The 21874-nt window shown below is 35.8% G+C and overlaps 2 protein-coding genes and 1 pseudogene across 2 annotated transcripts in view; 2 read left to right on the plus strand and 1 right to left on the minus strand.

Annotated features, from left to right (window-relative positions):
* Window positions 1-8673, plus strand: part of LOC123524821 (polyribonucleotide nucleotidyltransferase 1, mitochondrial-like) — an 80429-nt gene extending 71756 nt beyond the window's left edge. The window contains exons 20-23 of the mRNA XM_053537932.1: window positions 3524-3630; window positions 5498-5553; window positions 5864-5942; window positions 8197-8673. Of these exons, the coding sequence (XP_053393907.1) occupies window positions 3524-3630; window positions 5498-5553; window positions 5864-5942; window positions 8197-8352 (398 nt within the window). The 3' untranslated portion in view covers window positions 8353-8673. The remainder of the gene's footprint in view (window positions 1-3523; window positions 3631-5497; window positions 5554-5863; window positions 5943-8196) is intronic.
* Window positions 8674-11300: 2627 nt separating this feature from the next.
* On the minus strand, window positions 11301-19450 carry LOC123545177 (uncharacterized). The gene is made up of 2 exons (XM_045331512.2): window positions 19383-19450; window positions 11301-17815 (listed from the first exon to the last, which is right to left on the minus strand). Exon 2 carries the CDS (start codon window positions 17810-17812, stop codon window positions 16796-16798), a length of 1017 nt encoding a protein of 338 aa, XP_045187447.2. The 5' UTR covers window positions 17813-17815; window positions 19383-19450; the 3' UTR covers window positions 11301-16795.
* Window positions 19451-20283: 833 nt separating this feature from the next.
* LOC123545827 (uncharacterized) lies at window positions 20284-21486 on the plus strand (annotated as a pseudogene).
* Window positions 21487-21874: the final 388 nt, after the last annotated feature.

Consider the following 21874-nt stretch of genomic DNA (forward strand, 5'->3'; position numbering starts at 1 on the left):
AGGCAAAGGTTGAGCTATATCATAAAGTTATACTATCCTTCTTGCAGAAATTAGGCAAAGGTTGAGATATAAAGTTAAACTATCCTTCAGGCAGAAATTCCTTCAGGCAGAAATTAGGCAACGGTTGAGCTATATCATAAAGTTATACTATCCTTCAGGCAGAAATTAGGCAAAGGTTGAGATATATCATAAAGTTATACTATCCTTCAGGCAGAAATTAGGCAAATGTTGAGGTATATCATAAAGTTATACTATCCTTCAGGCAGAAATTAGGCAAATGTTGAGCTATATCATAAAGTTATACTATCCTTCAGGCAGAAATTAGGCAAAGGTTGAGCTATATCATAAAGTTATACTATTCTTCAGGCAGAAATTAGGCAAAGGTTGAGCTATATCATAAAGTTATACTATCCTTCTTGCAGAAATTAGGCAAAGGTTGAGCTATATCATAAAGTTATACTATCCTTCAGGCAGAAATTAGGCAACGGTTGAGCTATATCATAAAGTTATACTATCCTTCGGGCAGAAATTAGGCAAATGTTGAGATATATCATAAAGTTATACTATCCTTCAGGCAGAAATTAGGCAAAGGTTGAGGTATATCATAAAGTTATACTATCCTTCAGGCAGAAATTCCTTCAGGCAGAAATTAGGCAAAGGTTGAACTATATCATAAAGTTATACTATCCTTCAGGCAGAAATTAGGCAAAGGTTGAGCTATATCATAAAGTTATACTATCCTTCAGGCAGAAATTAGGCAAAGGTTGAGCTATATCATAAAGTTATACTATCCTTCGGGCAGGAATTAGGCAAAGGTTGAGCTATATCATAAAGTTATACTATCCTTCTTGCAGAAATTAGGCAAAGGTTGAGCTGTATCATAAAGTTATACTATCCTTCAGGCAGAAATTCCTTCAGGCAGAAATTAGGCAAAGGTTGAGCTATATCATAAAGTTATACTATCCTTCAGGCAGAAATTAGGAAAAGGTTGAGATATATCATAAAGTTATACTATCCTTCAGGCAGAAATTAGGCAAAGGTTGAGCTATATCATAAAGTTATACTATCCTTCAGGCAGAAATTCCTTCAGGCAGAAATTAGGCAAAGGTTGAACTATATCGTAAAGATATACTATCCTTCAGGCAGAAATTAGGCAAAGGTTGAGCTATATCATAAAGTTATACTATCCTTCAGGCAGAAATTAGGCAAAGGTTGAGCTATATCATAAAGTTATACTATCCTTCGGGCAGAAATTAGGCAAAGGTTGAGCTATATCATAAAGTTATACTATCCTTCAGGCAGAAATAAGGCAAAGGTTGAGATATAAAGTTATACTGCTGTGAAATCATTATTATTCGTGGGGGATTAATACCACGAATTTAAGTCCCAACAAACAAATTATGCCCACGATAATTTTTAATTGTACGCAAAGTCGCCAAAAAAGACATCGTAGCGGTTTGATCTGATCCGTAGTTGTATGCATGCGGCAGTACTAACCTGCAGCTTTCGTGTAGTTTATGGAGACTCAATCAACAATAAACATAAGTATGCGTGGGAACAAAACCGACTATTTCATTTAGAAATGTACCCGTGGTTTGTTTATGACATGTTTGTCAAAGTGAAAGTAGATACTAAGTATAGAAGTTTGACATAGCGTCACGTGCCAACTACACTATAATACGGCTGTTATATGATTTTTTCGGCCCCGCTATGCAGTGTTTATACACTAGCCTTTATTTTTACTGACATGTAGTAAAATACTACGACTTTGGAACTATTAAATATTACAAATTAATTGTAAGATTCGTATCCGATGCATTAATACCTAATTCACATTACATGTTTCTCGGCAGGAAATAACACATGCACAAGTTCAACAGCTTGTAATTTTAAATGCAGACGCGCATTCATTTTGAAAAAAAAAGTCGGACCAGTTTATAATAGTTTATGTAAGAATTATTATGGTTATACTAGCACTATTTAAATCTATAATAGTGTGTTTTAATTTGCAGGACAATAAGTAGTTCTTGTTTTAAACATGATCAAATGATCAACTTTATATTTGTTTTCGATCATGAATCCTAATTGTGCAAGGTGCTACGGTTTTGACACTTTAATTAGCGCCGACTTTTCTCATTGAATATTTTACAGTTTAAAAAAGTTTTGCAAATTAGGGGTTGTATAATTATAGATAACGCAGTCGTTAATTGGCACATGATCACTTGCTAATCTCCCGCGGCTTGGATTGCAAATTCGGTAACCATGGTAGCACTGTTTTGACATGTGTAGGTTTCACATGTAAGGACAGAAGTACTAGGAGATCTATTCCTGTGGAAATGATGATTTTTTTTTGATTTTTTTTTTTCTCAAAAATTGAAAATCCACGAATTTACGTCCCCACAAAACAGCCGTTTAGGTCAAAACCACGAAATTTCGTGCTGACGAAGTTAAATGATTTCACAGTATCCTTCGGGCAACTTTAAAGGGTAGATGTCAGTCTGAGAAAAATGTCGGTAAACTTTAATGACAGTTTTTATGATGTTGTTGTTAACTGAATGCAGTTAAGTCTTTTAGTGACATAACCTTGATTTGGATACTGAACACAAAACTTATGTGACATTTTTATGCCCACTTTGTAGGAGGGTTATATTGTTTTGCTGATGTTGGTCGGTCTTTCGCCCAGTTGACCAGTCGGTTTCTGCATGATAATCAAAGAACACTTGGGCCTAAGATCATGAAAGTTGATAGGTTGGTCATGACCAGCTGATGACCCCCTTTGATTTTGCGATCAGTAGGTCAAAGGTCAAGGTCACAGTGACCCAGAACAGTTAAAAGGTTTCCAGATGATAGCTTGAGAATTTTTTGACCTAGGATCACGAAACTAAATAGGGAGGTTGATCATGACCAGAAGATGACCTCTTTTGATTTTTAGATCAGCAGGTCCAAGAAGGTGACCTGGAATAGTTAAGTTGTTTCCGGACGATAACTTTGAAAAAGTTTGGCCTGGGATCACGAAACTTAATAGGGAGATGGATCATGACCAGCAGATGATCCCTATTGATTTTAAGATCAGTATGTAAAAGGTCAAGGTCACATTAACCCTGAACCATTTCCAGACGATAAGTTGAGAACACTTGGCCAAAGGATCACATGGGAGGTTGATCATGAATGGCAGATGACTCCCATTGATTTTGTGGTCAGTAGGTCAAAGGTCAAGGTCACAGTGACCTAGAACACTTTAACTGTTTCCGGCCGATGACTTGAAAATGCTTGGGCCTATGATCCTGAAATTTAAAAGAGAGGTTGATCGCGACCAGCACATGACCCCTTTTGATTCTGAGGTCAAAGGTCAAGGTCACATTGACCCAGAACTTTTTTTGCCAGATAACTAGAGAATGCAGGTAATTTCTGTTCCTTGTGCAGTTACTGAATGCATAAAAAATAATACTTGAAATTAAATTGACAATAAATCTTATCTTTAAAATAGCCAAATGAATGAACCACATTTCTTCTACTTTTCCAGGTGTAACTGTAACGCCTTTAGATGAATCTACCTATGAAATATTTGCACCAAATAAAGATGCGATGGATGAAGCCAAGGAGATGATGGATACTTGGCTAGAAGCAAAGGTATAAACCAAAGCTAAAGTTGTCCAGTAACACAAACTTACCAACTTGACAAGACTTAAGATTTTTAACCCTTACTCTGCTAAATTTCTATAGTGGACTTGTCTGTCTTTCAGTTTGGACAGTACCATTAACTGTTAAAAGGGGTACATACCAAAAAGATACTGACTGAATGGTGAACAGTGCAGGTGATGATCAGACTGCACAGATGTGCAGGCTGATCTTGGTCTGCACTGGTTGCAGGATTTCCTGCCGCCAGCAAGCTAAGGGTTAATGTCCCATAATGCTCAAAACTTTATGTTTCAAAGAGATACTGCTGTTTTTATGATTACAACATCACAATAATTTCACAGAAATACTGCATAGATGTCTTTTTGTATCCTCCGACAACAAAGTTGTAAGGGGGGTATACTGGTTTCAGGTTGTCTGTCTGTCTGTCCGTCCGTCTGTCCGTCCGTAGACACAATCTTGTGTGCACCAACTCTCCTCATCCCCCTGACACAATTTAATGAAACTTCACAAAAGTGATCAGTAACAACAGTAGTTGTGCATGATGCACGTTAGGTTCTTTCAGAAAAAAAATTGCAGAGTTATGGGACTTTGTTTTTTGTTATTATACTATATACATAGACACATTTATGCGCACCAACTCTCCTCATTCCCTTGACACAATTTAATGAAACTTCACACAAGTGATCAGTAACAACAGTAGTTGTGCATGGTGCACGTTAGGTTCTTTCAGAAAAAAAAGTTTGTAGAGTTACGAGACTTTGATTTTTGTTATTATACTATATACATACAGTCTGCATATGCAATCTTGTGTACACATAATGTCCTGAACCCATGCACACAATTTAATGAAACTTATATTCATCACCTTCAGTGAAGGGGGGTACATTCATCACCTTCAGTGATAGCTCTAGTTAATACCAAAATTTTCCGAGCCATATGTATTCATCACAAACCATGGCTGCCAGGGGGTGGAGCTAACTTTTTCTCTATAGCTTTAGTCAAAGAGCTGTAAAAATTAATAGATCGGCAACTTGAAAGGCATATAGAGCAAATTTCGCCAACATCACATGGCAGCTGAATGAGATCTCGTTTTACCAGTGTTTGAAACAGACAGCAGAAGGATAATAATTTGTGTCGTGAAAAACTTTCTTCAGATCGTTTGTTTGTAATGATAATTTTGTTTTTGTTATTAGTATTATTAGTCTGAGAAATCAACAGTTGTCCTTTGAAAATTGGACCCGATTTGGTTTATTACTTGCCGGCAGTATCGCGAGTGTAATACTTTAACAAGCATCTGTTGATTTGATCATGATTGATCAAGTCTGCAAACGCTTCAATTAAAATAACATGCTGACACGAGCTTACACGAAATTATCTCCTGTTGTCATTCTGTATATTTTATACTTGTAGCAAACAGAATACACTAAAATTATCCTTGCAGACAGCCTGCTTTTAAATCTATAAAATTTATGTTCTTAGTTTAGCTTTATACATACTAGTAATATTGTTTTGATTTCATTTATATCTATAAATACATTTGTTTTGATTTCATGATCACTATATACAATGTATATACATATATATCTATATATACATTAGTTTTGATTTCATAATATCTATAAATAATTATAATTAATTTCATAACACAGTCAAACTTTGTTCACTCCAACTTGGATAACTCAAGTACCGCCTTTCACTAGAATCATCCTAGGGTCCTGGTAAAACTCCTATGTAATATAAATTGTGAGATAACTCTAAACTACCCATAACTCAAACTACCGATAACTCGAACAAACTTTGTCGGTCCTGAAGAGTTCAAGACAAAGTTCGACTGTACCTATGTTTATTTTGATTTCAGAAAGAGCCAGAGTTGGAGTTCAATGCTGTTTATGAAGCTAAAATTACAGAACTAAAGTAAGAGAAGCTTGCAAGCTAATTACAGTTGAATATCCAAATGAATCTTGATGAAATAAAGATGAAGTCACCTATAAATTAAAGTTCATAATAATTGGAGTTTTGCTTTTAATTCAAAACAAATTTCTTTTTTTTTTGTTTTAAGTTGATTGTTAATTAATACTAATACTTTACTACAGGTAAGTGATATTTCCAGTTTCGATTGAAAGAATGTGACTGAAAAGGTGATGTAGATTTTGCCGTATTTTCTACATGTTCATGCACATTCCATTGTAACATTAGTTTGTTGCATTTCTTGCTGTAATTTCAGAGACTTTGGTGTAATGGTACAGCTTCATCCTGCCATGGAACCAGTGTTGTTACATAACTCACAGTTAGATCATAGACAGGTAAAAGCATATCAGATACATAGTAAAGAGCATTAGTGTTCTTGTACTTGTGCATGCCATGGCTTGTTAAACATTTAATTATAAAACTGGAGGGGGTTGGATGAGGATTGTTTCCTGTCAGCCATTGTCCAACTAATCAGGAAGTCCTATTTGTGTAACTATTGCTTCTTACAGGAGAACCACCCCATTTAAGACCCAAATTTCAGGAAATGAATATAAACCTGTTCCTAATAAAATTTTATAGTCACTGTATGGCTCTTTGAGAAGGGAAGTCAAGATAGTGATACATATTGTTATTCTTTGGTTAAATAAAGTTTACCATTTGAATATCAATAGGTGGGTTTTTAAGGAAATTTGCAATGTTGAGGCAATTTCGTGTGGATATTTTGACCAGTGAGACATCGTGTAAATGTTCTGACCGGTGAGATTGTATGTAATTCTTCTGGCCAGTGAGATATCATGTATGTTCTGACAAGTGTGACATCATGTAAATGTTCTTGCCAGTGAGACACAATGTAAATGTTCTGACTAGTGAGACATCATGTACGTTCTAACCAGTGAGACACCATATAAATGTCTTGCCGGTGAGACATCATGTAAATGTCCTTACCAGTGAAACACCACGTCAACGTTCTGACCAGTGAGACATTATATAAATGTTCTGACCAGTGAGACTCGTGTAAATGTCCTGACCAGTGAGACTCTTGAAAATGTCTTGACCAGTGAGACTCATGTAAATGTCCTGACTAGTGAGACATCATATAAATGTCTGAACCAGTGAGATGTAAATGTCCTGACCAGTGAGACATCATATAAATGTTGGGACCAGTGAGACTCGTGTAAATGTCCTGACCAGTGAGACATCATATAAATGTCCGGACCAGTGAGATGTAAATGTCCTGACCAGTGAGACATCATATAAATGTCGGGACCAGTGAGACTCGTGTAAATGTTCTGACCAGTGAGACATGTGTAAATGTCCTGACCAGTGAGACTCGTGTAAATGTTCTGACCAGTGAGACATTATATAAATGTTCTGACCAGTGAGACATTATATAAATGTTCCGACCAGTGAGACATCATATAAATGTCCTGACCAGTGAGACATCATATAAATGTCCTGACCAGTGATACATCATATGAATGTCGGGACCAGTGAGACTCATGTAAATGTCCTGACCAGTGAGACTCGTGTAAATGTTCTGACCAGTGAGACATTATATAAATGTTCTGACCAGTGAGACATTATATAAATGTTCCGACTAGTGAGACATCATATAAATGTCATGACCAGTGAAACATCATATAAATGTCCTGACCAGTGATACATCATATGAATGTCCTGACCATTGAGACTCATGTAAATGTCCTGACCATTGAGACTCATGTAAATGTCCTGGCCAGTGAGACTCTTGAAAATGTCCTGACCAGTGAGACTCGTGTAAATGTCCTGACCAGAGAGACATCATGTAAATGTCCTGACCATTGAGACTCATGTAAATGTCCTGACCAGTGAGACATCATGTAAATGTCCTGACCATTGAGACTCATGTAAATGTCCTGACCATTGAGACTCATGTAAATGTCCTGACCAGTGAGACATCATATCAATGTCCTGACCAGTGAGACTCATGTAAATGTCCTGACCAGAGACGTCATGTAAATGTTCTGACCAGTGAGCCATCATATAAATGTCCTGACCAGTGAGACTCCTGAAAATGTCCTGACCAGTAAGACTGGTATAAATGTCCTGACCAGTGAGAAATCATATAAATGTCCTGACCAGTGAGACATCATATAAATGTCCTGACCAGTGAGACTTGTGTAAATGTCCTGACCAGTAAGACTGGTATAAATGTCTTGACCAGTGAGAAATCGTATAAATGTTCAGACTAGTGAGACATGTGTATGTTCTGACCAGTGAAACATCATGTTTGTATTCTGAAAGTGAGGTGTCATGTAAATTGTTTCTCCAGTAAGATATCTTGAAATTGTTTTGATCACTGATGCATCATGGAATCAATAATAAATCATGTAGATGTTATTACCAGTTAGGTGTCATGTAAATTACATGACAAATGAGGTATATTGTAAATGTTCTAACCAGTGAGGCATCATTTAAATGTTCTTACCAGTGAGGCATCATTTAAATGTTCTTACCAGTGATGTCACCAATGCAACATTACGTACTAGTATCATTCCATGCAGCTGTTTAATCAAGTAAATTTATCGCTGTAAATTGTTTTATCTGCAGGTATCACACCCAAGCGCACTTGGATTTGAAGTCGGTCAGATTATCTCAGTGAAATATTTTGGTAGGGATCCGGCAACAGGAAAAATGCGACTCTCACGTAAAGTTATCACGGCACCTTCTTCCAGAACATTTAAATTTATGAAAGATGAAAGTTGATAATAGTTTTAATACTAGCGAAAAAGATTTTTAAGTGTGGAATTCAGCGTTGTGGCAAGCTGGCTATGTCCGAGTAGATGAGCAGTTCACACTATCAACATTCAGACTAGCAGACGTTCTCACAGAGGGTACTACAGTCATATCATGAACAATGCTATATCAACAGTGTTAGAGATTGGTGCATTTCAAAGTAGAATGTATTTTCATAATGACTATTACTATTTATTCTAGAGGTCTGAATTGAAATCAAGGAAGAAGTGTCTGATAGGACTGCTTTACGGTTATTTTCATATTTTATTCCTTTCATAAAAAAAAAAACAACAATACCCAATTATAAAGTGTAAAGAGGTACATTCTGAATATTACATTGTAAATAGTGGGAAAGGGGTATAGCAAGGCATTTTCTTTGTTATTTGGATAAAGTTTTAGCAGAACCCGTATTATACAGCTTTAAGCTTTGAAACTTGAATATGGCCTTGACAGAGACTCTTAGAAATATAGGTTTTAGGTTTAATGTTCAGCTATTAATGAATTCAACCTGGCATACAGGATAAAGTAATCACTATCATACAGGTGCTTAGTTGTGATATGAGGCCAAGGAATGATCATGGCACTGAACAGTGTAAAATTAAATATGGCACCAACCTAAATTCAGTATACTGGATAATACTGTATAGCACATTGAATTAACCAAAATAAACTGTAGATTGTAAGACATCTGACCGATTTATTGAAGTATTTTGAAGCTGGTTCTATATTTTCTGTGATAAAGACAAAAAAAATAGAAACCTCACCTTACTGTTAGTGTTTGTTTTGTTTAAACACCGGTAGATTGTCAGTGTGAAGAGGTTGTATTTGAACACCCATGAAAAAACTGTGATCTCATATACACAAAGCACAAATTACATGACCATATATATTACGCAGGTTAATCCTTTTTAGCTCGTCTTTTCGGAGAAAAAGTAGAGCTATTGCACTTGCCCCGGCGTAGCCATTGGTTAAAGATTTTGATAAAGTCAAATATCTCTGTTACTGTCAAAGCTATTGACTTGAAACTTAAAACAGTTACTTACTATCAAAGTCTCCACCAGTAAAAACAATTCCCATAACGCTGATTGAATTTTGACAAAGTAATGCCCCTTTTTAACTTAGAATGGTTTACTACCGAAGCTTAACCCTTACCTTGCTAAATTATTATAATGAACTTGTCCATCTTCAAGTTTGGATAGTACCATTAATTGTTAAAAGGGTTGCTTACCAAAAAAGATACTGGCTGAATAGTGAACAGTGCATATGATTAGACTGCACTGATGTGCAGGCTGATCATGATCTACACTGGACTCAAAGGCAGCGTCAATTGTGTCCAGCATGGTAAGGGTTAAAATAGTTATTTACTATCAAAGTCTACACCAGGAGAAACAATCTCCGAAACTCTGATTTGTATTTTGACAGAAGTATGTCCCTATTTAACATAGAATGTTTTGGTTCAAGGTTTTGATAAAGTCAGATATGTTACTATCAAAGCTTTTGACTTTAAAATAATTATTTACTATCAAAGTCTACACCAGGAGAAACAAGTGAATGAAGTATTGCCATGCAATACAAAGTCCCCTACTGGAAGGCAATTAGTGCCAAGTAATATTAAAATCCCTTCATGGATGGGAGAGTTATGGACCGGACAGGAAAAAAACTCTGTTGACCTTTGACCTCCAATTGTGACCTTGACCTTTGAGCTAGGGGTCCCGGTTTTGCGCATGACACGTTGCCTCATCATGGGGAACATTTGTGCCAAGTAATGTTAAAATCCCTTCATGGATGGCAGAGTTATGGACTGGACAGGAAAAAAAACTCTGTTGACCTTTGACCCCAATTGTGACCTTGACCTTTGAGCTAGGGGTCCTGGATTTGCGCATTACACATTGTCTCATCATGGGGAACACTTGTGCCAAGTGATATTAAAATCCCTTTATGAATGTCAGAGTTATGGACCGGACACAGAACAGACCCTGTTCATGCTATGTTAACATTTGATTGCTAAGTGTGACCTTGACCTTTGAGTTAGGGGTCTGAAAGTTGTGCATGACACATCGTCTTATTATGAGGTACATTTATGCCAAGTAATATTTAAATCCCTTCATGGATGGGAGAGTTATGGACCAGACAGGAAAAAAGCCCTGTTGACCTTTGACCTCCAATAGTGACCTTGACCTTTGAGCTAGGGGTCCGAGTTTTGCGCATGACATGTCCTCTTATCATGTGGAACATTTGTGCCAAGTAATATTAAAATCCCTTCATGGATGACAGAGTTATGGACCGGACACGAAATTGTGGACGGACGGAAAAGCGCATTCCTATAAGTCCCCGAAACTGGTTTTCAACCAGTAGGGGACTAACAATCTTCATAACTATGATTTGAATTTTGACAAAACATGGGCCATAACTCCACTGAAAATTAATGAACTAGAACATGTGTACAATATGAGCTATTGAGCTTTGTACTTATCACTCCTGTAAGGTTTGGTTGAAATCTGCACAATAATGTAAGAGAAGTGGCAGAAAGATGATAAAATTGACAATCAGGAACAATAACCACTGAAAATTAATGAACTAACATGGTACATATGAGCTATTGCTTGACTTAATCCACTGAAAATCACTAAAGGATCATGCGACTATCACTACAAGGCTTTGCAATAATCACTTAGAAATAGTGGCGTAAATTGGCTTGTGATTTTGAAGGAGTTTGGTGTACAAAGTTTGTGAATCAGTATGTCACCCCCCACCCCCCCCAACCACATGTCGGACACTTGATGAATGCTCACATAAAAATTCAAATGGATGGATATTGGCTAGAAATATGGACAGGACTATTTACTGGATTCAGTAAATGTTTTTAATTTGCTCATGTCTGGAAGTGTGACAATTCATTCTCTTCACAAAAAGAAAGACCAAAACTTTGAAAAAAAAAGTCATTTAATAGTTTATAACATGGACAAAAATAAACAGTGTAAACTAGATCATCAATGATTAAAATCTATCATGATAAAACAATATGCTGCTAGATGTACAGAAAGACATATAAGTACAGTAACCTAATAGACAACAGAAAATAGCTCAAGTGGTTCATTATAACACAGCTGAGAATAAACATGAATTTGTTCTAATTTTATATGCAAAATATTCAACTTTAAAGATATGGATTTTTCTTTTGGAGTTCATGCAAAATGAATGACAGAATACGACTGGCAAATTCATAAATCGCGCTAGCAATTTATGTTTAGTTTGCTGATTATATTATGTGGTTCATTCCGTATGAACTACTGGCTAGTGCCCACCAAAACCAGACAGTCCCGTAAATGCTTTATTTCGGTCTTTAACCTTGTTCATCTGTTTACAATCAAATGGACGCTTGATTTTTCAACAACACAGTGAAGTTACAACGGTTAAATTTAAGTATTTTACTATAAATGCTACATCTCATTTCATCCGCACTCACGAAGCATGTTTACATGTCGGGGAAGTCGGAAGTGGCATGATGCGCATGTGCAGTAATTCCATAAGGTCCCGCCATTAAATCTAAAGGCCCCATGAAAATTTGAGGTAAGCAGACGAGACATTTAGTAAACACTTAAACCGAGAAATACAACTTTGATAATTTTGTTCATGATTTCAATACACCCTAAAACAGATTTTCATATCAAAATATCCACTTCGAAAAATGAAATTTTAAAAGATTTGGCCGGGAGAGATACAATCAATTCATCCTTTCAAGAGAGGTCATTCATACAGTTCTATGACTCATACACTGTACTCGCTGTCCATATATGGTCCGGAAACATGGTACTGTTAGACCTTAAAACAACATGATTCGGTGGCCTTTTCGTTCGGGCCTCGAAAAAGTACAAACAAAATTACTCTTTTTTTGGGAGGAGAACATAGCTTTGTTTTACGTGAAATTTCAACCATTAGATACATCTATTTCCCACCCGAGTTATCTTGAAAAATATCACAAAAGTGTCCGGTTGTAGGATGCTAGCCAGTACAGTGGCACTTTATCACTAAGCATCATTATTGCAAATTTGGCACCTTTCCATTAGGGCTCATACAAAATGAACAACATAATTTTCAACAGAACAAATGGGGAAAATGTAAATATATGGAAATCTCTGGATAATATTCATCTTCATATATTATATAAAAATTGTTTTCAAACTGTTACATTTATGTTGTTTTTTATGAGTTTCATAAACAGATTCATGAAGTCAAAATTACGATTTTTCAAAATTTTAATTGTACTTGCCAAAATTTATAATGGAAACTCTATCCAAAATTATTTCTTACCATGAATTAAAGACTATTTTCTATTACCAACCCTCTAGTTATTTAAAATGATGTATTATTTTAATACTTATAGGTTATTAGATTTGTACCGAGAAATATGCACGAGTTCTGCAGCGGAAATATTGTGTGACTTTAGGGAACACTACCATTTTGCTGCAGAATTCTTGTATATTTCTCGATGCAAATCTTATAATCTTTTTATTACATACACAAACAACACATATAATTATTATATAAATGATATTTGTTCTTTAGCCTGAGTAAAACTGAAAATATTGTTGTTAAAGAACGTTTAAACGCAATGACATACATGAAACTGACACCACACATCCCCCGATATGAAATTCGAACATCAATATGGAAAAAATATTGATGTATCAGGTTCTTCTGTAATAGAGTTAATAAATTAGTATGTAATAAATACTATTATTTAATGCTGAAACTGGTTTGTGAATATTGAACTAATCAAACAACTACATGTCTTTACTTAATTTTTTTTGTACTTTCAAAAATTTCAAGGACCAGTATTATTATCAGATCTTGAAATTAGTCTGAACAGAATTATTTCTTTTGCCATTAAATTTTGTTCTATATGTAAGAGTCTTGTGCCTATATTGATATATTTGTTGGTATTTGTGAGTTAATACGTAATTTTGACACAAAATTTTCAATCAATGACATACCTTCTGGTTGGGAACAAATTCTAGACATCATTAGACATAATTGAAACTAAATAAAGTTCAGCTTGTATTACAATAGAAAACATCACTGCAATCAAGTGATGTAAAATTTAGTTTTCTTAGGGGCAGCAAAGTGGTCATAAAAGTTGTTGTGTTAAATGTCACACTGACACAGTTATAGTTTATATGGCAATTTTCGAGCATTTCATTGAGGAAGACCCCAGGTGCCCCTCAAGGTGTCATTTCATCACGGTAAGGCACCTGGTTGGAACCACCAATCTTTAAGCCAACTGGATGGCTTTCTCACATGGAGAATTCTGAGACTAAATGAGACCCAAACTACAACGATGAGGGGCAAGTGATTTCAAGCAGGCGACCTTAACCTACTGGCCATAAAGATAACTTTCTCTGTAGGGTAGAGCAGTGTTCGGTAAGAAAATCGAGGATGACCGAGGTATTCTGAGAAAGAAACAAGAGGGCCATGATGGCCATAGATCACTCGCGAATATTTCAGGGCTTTAACATGCTCAAGAGTGTGCAACTTTGGAGGAGGACCATAATATGCTCCAGTTGTTAAAAGTTCCAGAGGCTGTAACAATGACGAAATGGTCCAAACACGATATGCTTCTAAGGCCGTACAAAATTTGGTGGAAAAAATACAGACTGGATGAGGGTGTTTTGGAAGGTCTTTTTATAATGGTTATCTGCATCCAGCAGTTTGTGAGTTACATAATGGTATTCTGATAATTAGTTCAAGTGGCCCCTAAAAGGGGGCCAGGTGCTCCCATATGAACAAATTTGAAAGATAGACCTTTCAATGATCATACAGACCAAGTTTGGTGAAGACTCATCTAGCCGTTCATTTGAAGAAGCTGTTTATAGGTATTTCTATTCTCAGCTCTAGCTGACCCTAAAAGGGGCCATGCACTCCCATTTTGAACAAAATTGGGTGGGGACCTTATGTTGATGCTACAGATCAAGTTTGATAAAGATACATAAAGTGGCTCGTGAGAGGAAGCTGTTTAATGCATTTCTATTTTTAGCATTTTTTGCAAGCGCCCTCACTTCAGCCTCTTGTAATGTTGCTAAAGAGCAAGTTTGAAGATCCATCTAGGGGTCCATGTGAAGAAGTCAAAGGTTTTTCTAGTTTTAGCTGTAGTGGCCCCTAAAAGGGGCCAAACGTCCCCATTTAAGCAAATTTGGGATAAGACTTTATAACGATTCTACAGACCAAGACTGATGAAGATTTGTAATTTGGATAAAAGAATTTCAATAAGAGTGACAAAATGAATTGGTGATTTTACTTGTCCTGAAAGTAGGGCTGTCTGGAATCTGGTTCCCAACCAGTAGTTATACAATATATGGTTTAATGTAAAATTAATCAACATTAAATACATGTAATCAGACATACAAAATCCATACACAAGTCAATTGAACATACATGTAATCTAACATACAAAATTCATACACAAGTCAATTTAACATTTTAAAACGCATGTAATGCAGTACTAATTTAAAATCTAGTCATGATAATATCAAACAATTAACAACAAACTGTAAAAGTAGTCCAAATTGAAATAAAAGAAAAAACAAGTACCTGAGATTATCAACAATTGAAATGAACAAGCAAAACTCTAGACATAAAATCCATTGTATTGCTATAACAATCTGTTTTCTAAATTGAAAAAAACAACAACAACAACAACAACAATATTGCCGGTCTATTGTCAGTGTGATGCTACTGAATCAGTTGTGTCATTTGTACACCAAAAGTAATGTAAAATCAATTAACTTCTATCTGCATGTACAACAATATTCAACTGCTTGGACTAAACAAATCTCTATAAACTGAAGGAATAATAGAAATGCATCTAAATGGACATAATTTATGTTACAGTTGTTTGCAAATTGTGAGTTTTTAAAGGCATTGAATTATCCAGCAGTGTAGCCCCTTCATCCAGTTTCCCAAATTCATGGCATATATCAGTTGATTGGCATTTTGTCTGTTTTTAAAGGAAAACAAGTACAGGTCAAGAGTGCAGAAATGTATTTTTCTTGTTTTGGCACTAGTTGAACGAAAGCAAAAGCTGTAATAGAAAGTACAACCCTTTACCTTAACAATAATTCATCATGGATACAGAATAGGATAAAATCACAAAACAGTGAAAAGAATAGTGGTAAAAGAATGCAAACTGAAAAGATTTCTTTCCCCTTGACCATATAATGTAGATTAAAGTTATAACTTTATTCATTAGTATTTCAAGGATACCAGTCCTAATATGGTGACAACTTGCTTGGAAAATGATGTGAACTGAATATTGGGAAGTGACTATAATTATACAACTACAAATACATGATGCATGTTCATAGTCAATTTGTGTACGAGTTATTTTTTAACATGACTAAAGTCCATTTTAAGACAACTGATCATTTTTACACTCTAAGAATTCATAAAAATGTAGAAAATTGACAAATTTTAAACAATTTTTTTTTTCAGTGTTGCAAGTGCAATTAAAAACAAAAAAGATCTTTGTCTTTCGGAAAATATATAAGCCACAGAACCAATGTACAACTTTTTATTTTGGTGAGGTCTTACTTATTTGCATTCCTCAAAACGTGACCAAAACTGACTTTCAAGATTTTCTTAAATGGTGACAATTTATATACTTACTATTTTTTGTTTTTGTATTTTGAATTAAATAGACATCCATAACCTAAAACTGTACATCTGAAACATTAATACTCAACTGACTAGTTTGCAGCACCTACACTGAACAATGGAAGGTTAAAAATTATCTCTAGCTAAACTTGAACAATAACAAGTTGTATAAAATTAACAAGTAACATGATCATAAAAATTCTGTCAACAAAATAACAACTTTTTCAGATATAACATTAACAGCATTATTGCTTCATACAGTCCTATGTTTTAAGCAAGTACACACAAGCTTGACAATTCGAGGACAATCTGTATACAAGTTAAGTTTTGTTTACAAACCCAAATATATTCAACCATTACATAACAGTCCATTAAAAACATCAGAAACTGTGAATAAAAAATCTAGCGCTTCAGATCAAAGATTTATAATATAGCCTAGTTTCTGGTTAAAGATTTACAGTGTTTGAATTAAACTAGATATTTCAATAATTTTTGTCTTAAATTTGTGGAAACACATTTTCATAAACAGCTTTGTAAAGTATATTTGATATCTGGCTAGAAACTATCCATAACTTTTCAATATTAAATACTGATGGTCTGCTGAACTTCAATGTCTTGCAACAGACAATGTGACACACTCTAAATTTACTTTTTCTCCTAGAACTTGTTTGCCCTTCACCAGAACAGTCAACAAATGGTTAGGTCTTCATAGTATTTTGAATTTAATAATCCAGCTGAATTCCAATCTTCCTAGCCAAGATTTTCACTCTTCAATATAATCTGGAACAACCTGGTCTTGACAAGAGTTCTGAATTCTAATATGGCTATACGATCTAAAAGAAGGAAACTCTTCAGAATCGGATACAGTTTGCTGAAAGTCCATATTAACATCTGGTACCTGATGGTCACCTTGACTATAAGACACAGGACTGTAACTGCGCACAATGTACCGATTGTCATAGAACACAAGCTCTGTGGAGTCATCAATAGGCAAACTTGACATGCTATGTTCCAGGAACTCCAGTGGAGATGGAGAACGTACAAACCCTGGTGATGATGACCCTGAACTGACTGGTGTAGGTGACCTCACAACAATTGGAGATATAGATCGAAAGTTCATGACATTCTGTCTGAAGTGAGAAAGCATCTCCATCACTGTTGGTGAAGTTGAACGAGATGAACTCTGAGACTCTGGTAGACCGTGCAACTGCTCCATTTGAGCACTATCACTGTGCTCCTGAACAATGGTATTACTGGCCAAGATGGCTTCAATTGTTTCACTTTCAGTTGCCATTTCACAGTCTTGAGATGATTCATTGCTCTCCTGAGAACTTTGAAGTTCATCAGGTGACAGACTGTATCCGTCACTGTTTTCACCAGACTCCTCTGTACTACAATTTCTCTTCTGAGAATCTCTCCACACTTTCAGAAGACTATTCACATACTGACTGTGTAGTTGTAACACTGGCTGGTCAACTTGAACACCTTTTGCAGGAGAGTTTGGTGGAGGATAATCATTGTAAAACTCAAAACTTTCACCAACAGCATCTTGGCTAGTTTCTTCATAGACATGAAATTTCTCATTCCTTTTGTTGCTGAAGATGCATGATTCCAGTTCCTCCCAGTTATCTATTGTTTCATCACATTCTAAACTGATATCTGAAACATTGTGCAAGGATCTGCCTTCAAAGATGGAGGGCAAGGTTTGATGACATTGGTTTGTTGAACTGCTGCTAGATTCACCATATTGGTAATTACCATTCAGGTCTTGAAACAACATGATCTGTAACAGAAAAGAAAAGATACAAAATTACTAGAGCTACCAGTTCATGTAAATGATAAATACCATAACATGTTACTTTGATACAGAGAACAAAAAATGCTAAGATTATGATTTTTGATCTTCTGACAGGTTAGTGTGACCTTTAACCCAGTGACCTGGGTTGTGTATTCTACGTTGTCTGTAGATAGATGCTAGTTTATTGAAAATCAACTATTTTAAAAAGATATGGAGCAGATATGAATTCAAGCTATTTGATTGTTGACCTTAAAGTGTGACCTTGACCTTAAACTAGTGAACTGGGTAGTGTCCTCCACATGTCCTGACGATGTTGGTTTTCTAAACAAGGTTAACCAATTTGACAATTATTGCTTGATTTATACAGGTTATTAGCACGAAAATTTTGTGCATGTATGTATATATATATATATAGAACAATTATACCCCCAAATATTGCAAAGCCCCATATGCTGTAGCAAAGCTTGACTGGCAAAAATAAATTGTTTATATCGAGATCTACAATGTGGTTTAACTTAGTCCATGCTTTTACACATTTTATCAATGCTCAGTATTTTATTATTTTCCTTGGAAAAGTAACTGTCTCTAGACATACTTTTTATTGATTTGTAGATCTAAATAATTTGTTAAAGAAAACATGTTCAATTTTTAACAAATCAGCGGACATATGATCAAGGGATAGGGGCCTGACCTCCCAATTGTCTGAAAATCAATAGGGATCTTCCCCTATCACTATAGTATCAGGCAATTGTATTGTACTGTCAGGTAACTTCTGCCTCTTGTATAGGTGCACCCTCTGGAGAGGTATTTTGGTTTTATATGATTTATGCTAAGTGCTATTATGTTTTTTTTTATTTACTGGGTTCCCGCGGTCAGGGTAAAAAAGTATTTTTTCCAAGGTCAGGGAATTTTGTAACTGGTTAGGGAAATTTATATGAACTGTGCTAAGTGCTATTATGTTTTTTTTTATTTACTGGGTTCCCGCAGTCAGGGTAAAAAAGTATTTTTTCCAAGGTCTGGGAATTTTGTAACTGGTTAGGGAAATTTGGAAATCAGGCAAGTCATGGAGATTTGGAATCAGAGTTCAAAAGTAGTCAAACTAATCCAACGCATACAGTTTGTTTTGTATTGTGACAGTCAAATTGTAACTGCAAATGTCAGAAATTAAAAAGCAGCCAATCAGCGACAGTAAGCTTGTCTAAGGTCAAGTCTTAGACTCAAGTCAAGAGCAGAAGAATCAATTTGTGAAAAAGCAAAAAGACTTTCCTTGTTATTTTAGGAACAACTTCCATTACATATCAAGTATACATTTATAAACATCGGATGTATATTAAAATCTAAGTTTATGCTGCTACTAAGGCTAAGCTATTAAAAATAAAATCAAACGTCTGATTGATCCAGATTAGAAAAATAAAAACAAGGGTTAGATTTTAAGTTTGTTTTTTTTGTCTTGTTTTTTTTTGTTTTCAGAAAAGTCAATATTCCCGAATGGGACTAAAACGGGATTATGCCAAAAAAGAACTGATACTGGCAAAATATTACGTTAACGCACTCGAAAATTTTGGCGCTCTCCAAACTTCGAACTTGAATAGAGCAGCCCGCAAGATGGCGCCAATTTGTTTACACTGGCGCGTGCATTTGAATTCGAGCTATTGACACGGACGTCGTAAACATTTCCATCTATAGTCTGTTCCACTGTTTTCCACCATTCATCACCATTTAGCGATGGGTTTCGTTTCAGTATGGTAAATATAGTGCACAATCAATGCAACAGAAGCAGAATGTTCTGAACCTTTTTCATTTACTTCTGTTTCTTAATGTCTTGATTCTGTGCCTTTTCACTTACTTCTTTTTCTTAATGTTTTGATTCTGTTCCTTTCCGCATTCCCAACTAGTTAACAGCGTTGAACCTAGTGATAATAAGAAAGCAAGTTCCGTATGAAAAGAAGATAGTTTAAGGAACCGTGTTACTGGTTTTAGCGAAGCTGATTTGTTTCAATTTTCTGTTGTTGTTGTTTTCTTCTTTTTTTTTCGCGCTGGCATTGCACATATAAGGATGACGGATAAGGATGATTAAGACAGATAGAAGAAAAGATTGTTTAAAATGCTGTAACACTTCTGGGCACAAGAGGTCACCCTACCTGTTAAAAACTTGATGACAGCAATTCATGTTATTCCCTTACATGACCTATGTCTTGTTGTAGCCATAAGTTAAGGACTATAGTATGAAATAAAAAATGTATAACAATTATAAAAAAAATAGGAAAGATGGCAGCCACATTTTAACCACAGCCTTATGGTCCTTTAAAAAATTTATACACTACCTACCAGTTGTAGGTTACCTAGTATTATAGACTATGTACAACTGTATGTGCCCGCTGAAATTCAAAATAAGCGCGCTAGCAACTATATACTATATATATACATCTATTTATACTCCCGGATGAACCACATCACACATACATATAAAATTGCTGTTGTGAATATACAAAACGGGTGAGAAAACGTCAAAAATAAAAACAGATAATGTGGAAAGACTCCCATTAAAGAAACATGACATTAAAATGTTGGATTTAGCATTCGCAATGGACTGTACTGCAAGCATGGGTTCATATATAGAGTCAGCCCGAGACAACATTCGAAAAATAGTTGAAGAAATTGTTGCTTGTGAGAGAAGTAACGTTCGTCTGGCGTTAGTAGAATATCGTGATCACCCACCTCAAGACAGAACATTTGTTACTCGTGTTCATGATTTTACGGATTATCCAAAAATTATGAAAGAATGGCTTAGCAACAGTCAAGCGGATGGAGGTGGGGACACCCCGGAAGCGGTTGCTGACGCCCTCCATGATGTTTTAAAGCTGAACTGGCGAGAGGAGGCGACCAAAATCTGTTTGCGTTTCAGACGCAGCACCGCATGGCATTAATGCTAGTGGGGATGGATTTCCATACGGATGCCCAGTCGGTATCGACCCTATGGAGGTCATAAATCGGATTGCTGAGAAAGGTATTACACTATATATGGTTGGCTGTGAACCAAGTATCACACCTTACAAGGACTTCTTCATGGATGTAGCGTGGGCAATATGTTCCTTTAACGAAAGTTCAGTTGCTGACTCAAGTTATTGTTGGTGGAGCTCAGGAAGAAATGTCACTTGAACAATTTATGGACGAGGTTAACGCTGAGGCACAGGCGGATTTAGCTGCTGGCAGAGAAATCAACGAAGAAGAGTTTACACGAAGAGTACATACTAAAATGGTGTCAAAGGGCATTAGAACTAAACAGCTTTACAGAAATAAAGCCGAGTTGTCTTCTGTATTAGATTTTCCGGGAGTAAAGAGGCTTGTAGACCTGAAAAGCTTAAGTGATGTGCGGAAGAATTTCAAACCACAATGTGAAGGGATTTGCTATGGCGTTCCTGGCCCACCACCGCTTATGGAATATGGAGAAGGTCCACTAATGCCTATGGCAAGTATGGGATATGGGGGAGAACCTCCATCTGTGATGGAGATGGCCGCTCCTTATCTGCCTTCGACAAATGGTGACGCAGAAAGTTTGTATGAGACTGTTGAAGCAGACATATCATATGCTCAGTCCAGTAGAATGGTGCAAAAGTTTTTGAAAAGAAATATGATCAAAAAATAGTTAACATCGATTTTTTTGTTACGTTTCTTAATCTTCCTTGGGTGGTCCTCTTCCTAATTTTTTCAGATCATTTCCTTTCGTTGAAAGTATGGCCATCTGCGGACGTGCAGGATTTTTAATTAGCTATAGTGAAAACCTTTACAGTTTTCCTTTCGGGAATGGCTTGTTTGATCTAGAACTGTGAGACATGCATAAGAAATAGACTATAGTGCATAGTGATATAAGTCACGACTTAGAAAATGTAAAGCGGGGAGTCTTAATTGACCTGATGGTGACTTTATTCCAACAATTGCAAGACTCACTTGAAAATGATATGTAATACTTTATCGTCAAATGCATGGTTATTATTCGGATACCAAACACAATTAACTAAGTTCAGTCGAAATTCACCTTTTTAA

This window comes from Mercenaria mercenaria, chromosome 1 (assembly GCF_021730395.1).
Source record: "Mercenaria mercenaria strain notata chromosome 1, MADL_Memer_1, whole genome shotgun sequence".
NCBI lineage: Eukaryota > Metazoa > Mollusca > Bivalvia > Venerida > Veneridae > Mercenaria > Mercenaria mercenaria.

What these genes read in the sequence shown, in the direction of transcription:
- LOC123545177 (XM_045331512.2), bottom strand. Translation starts at nt 17,812, where the DNA reads ATGTTGTTTCAAGACCTGAATGGTAATTACCAATATGGTGAATCTAGC.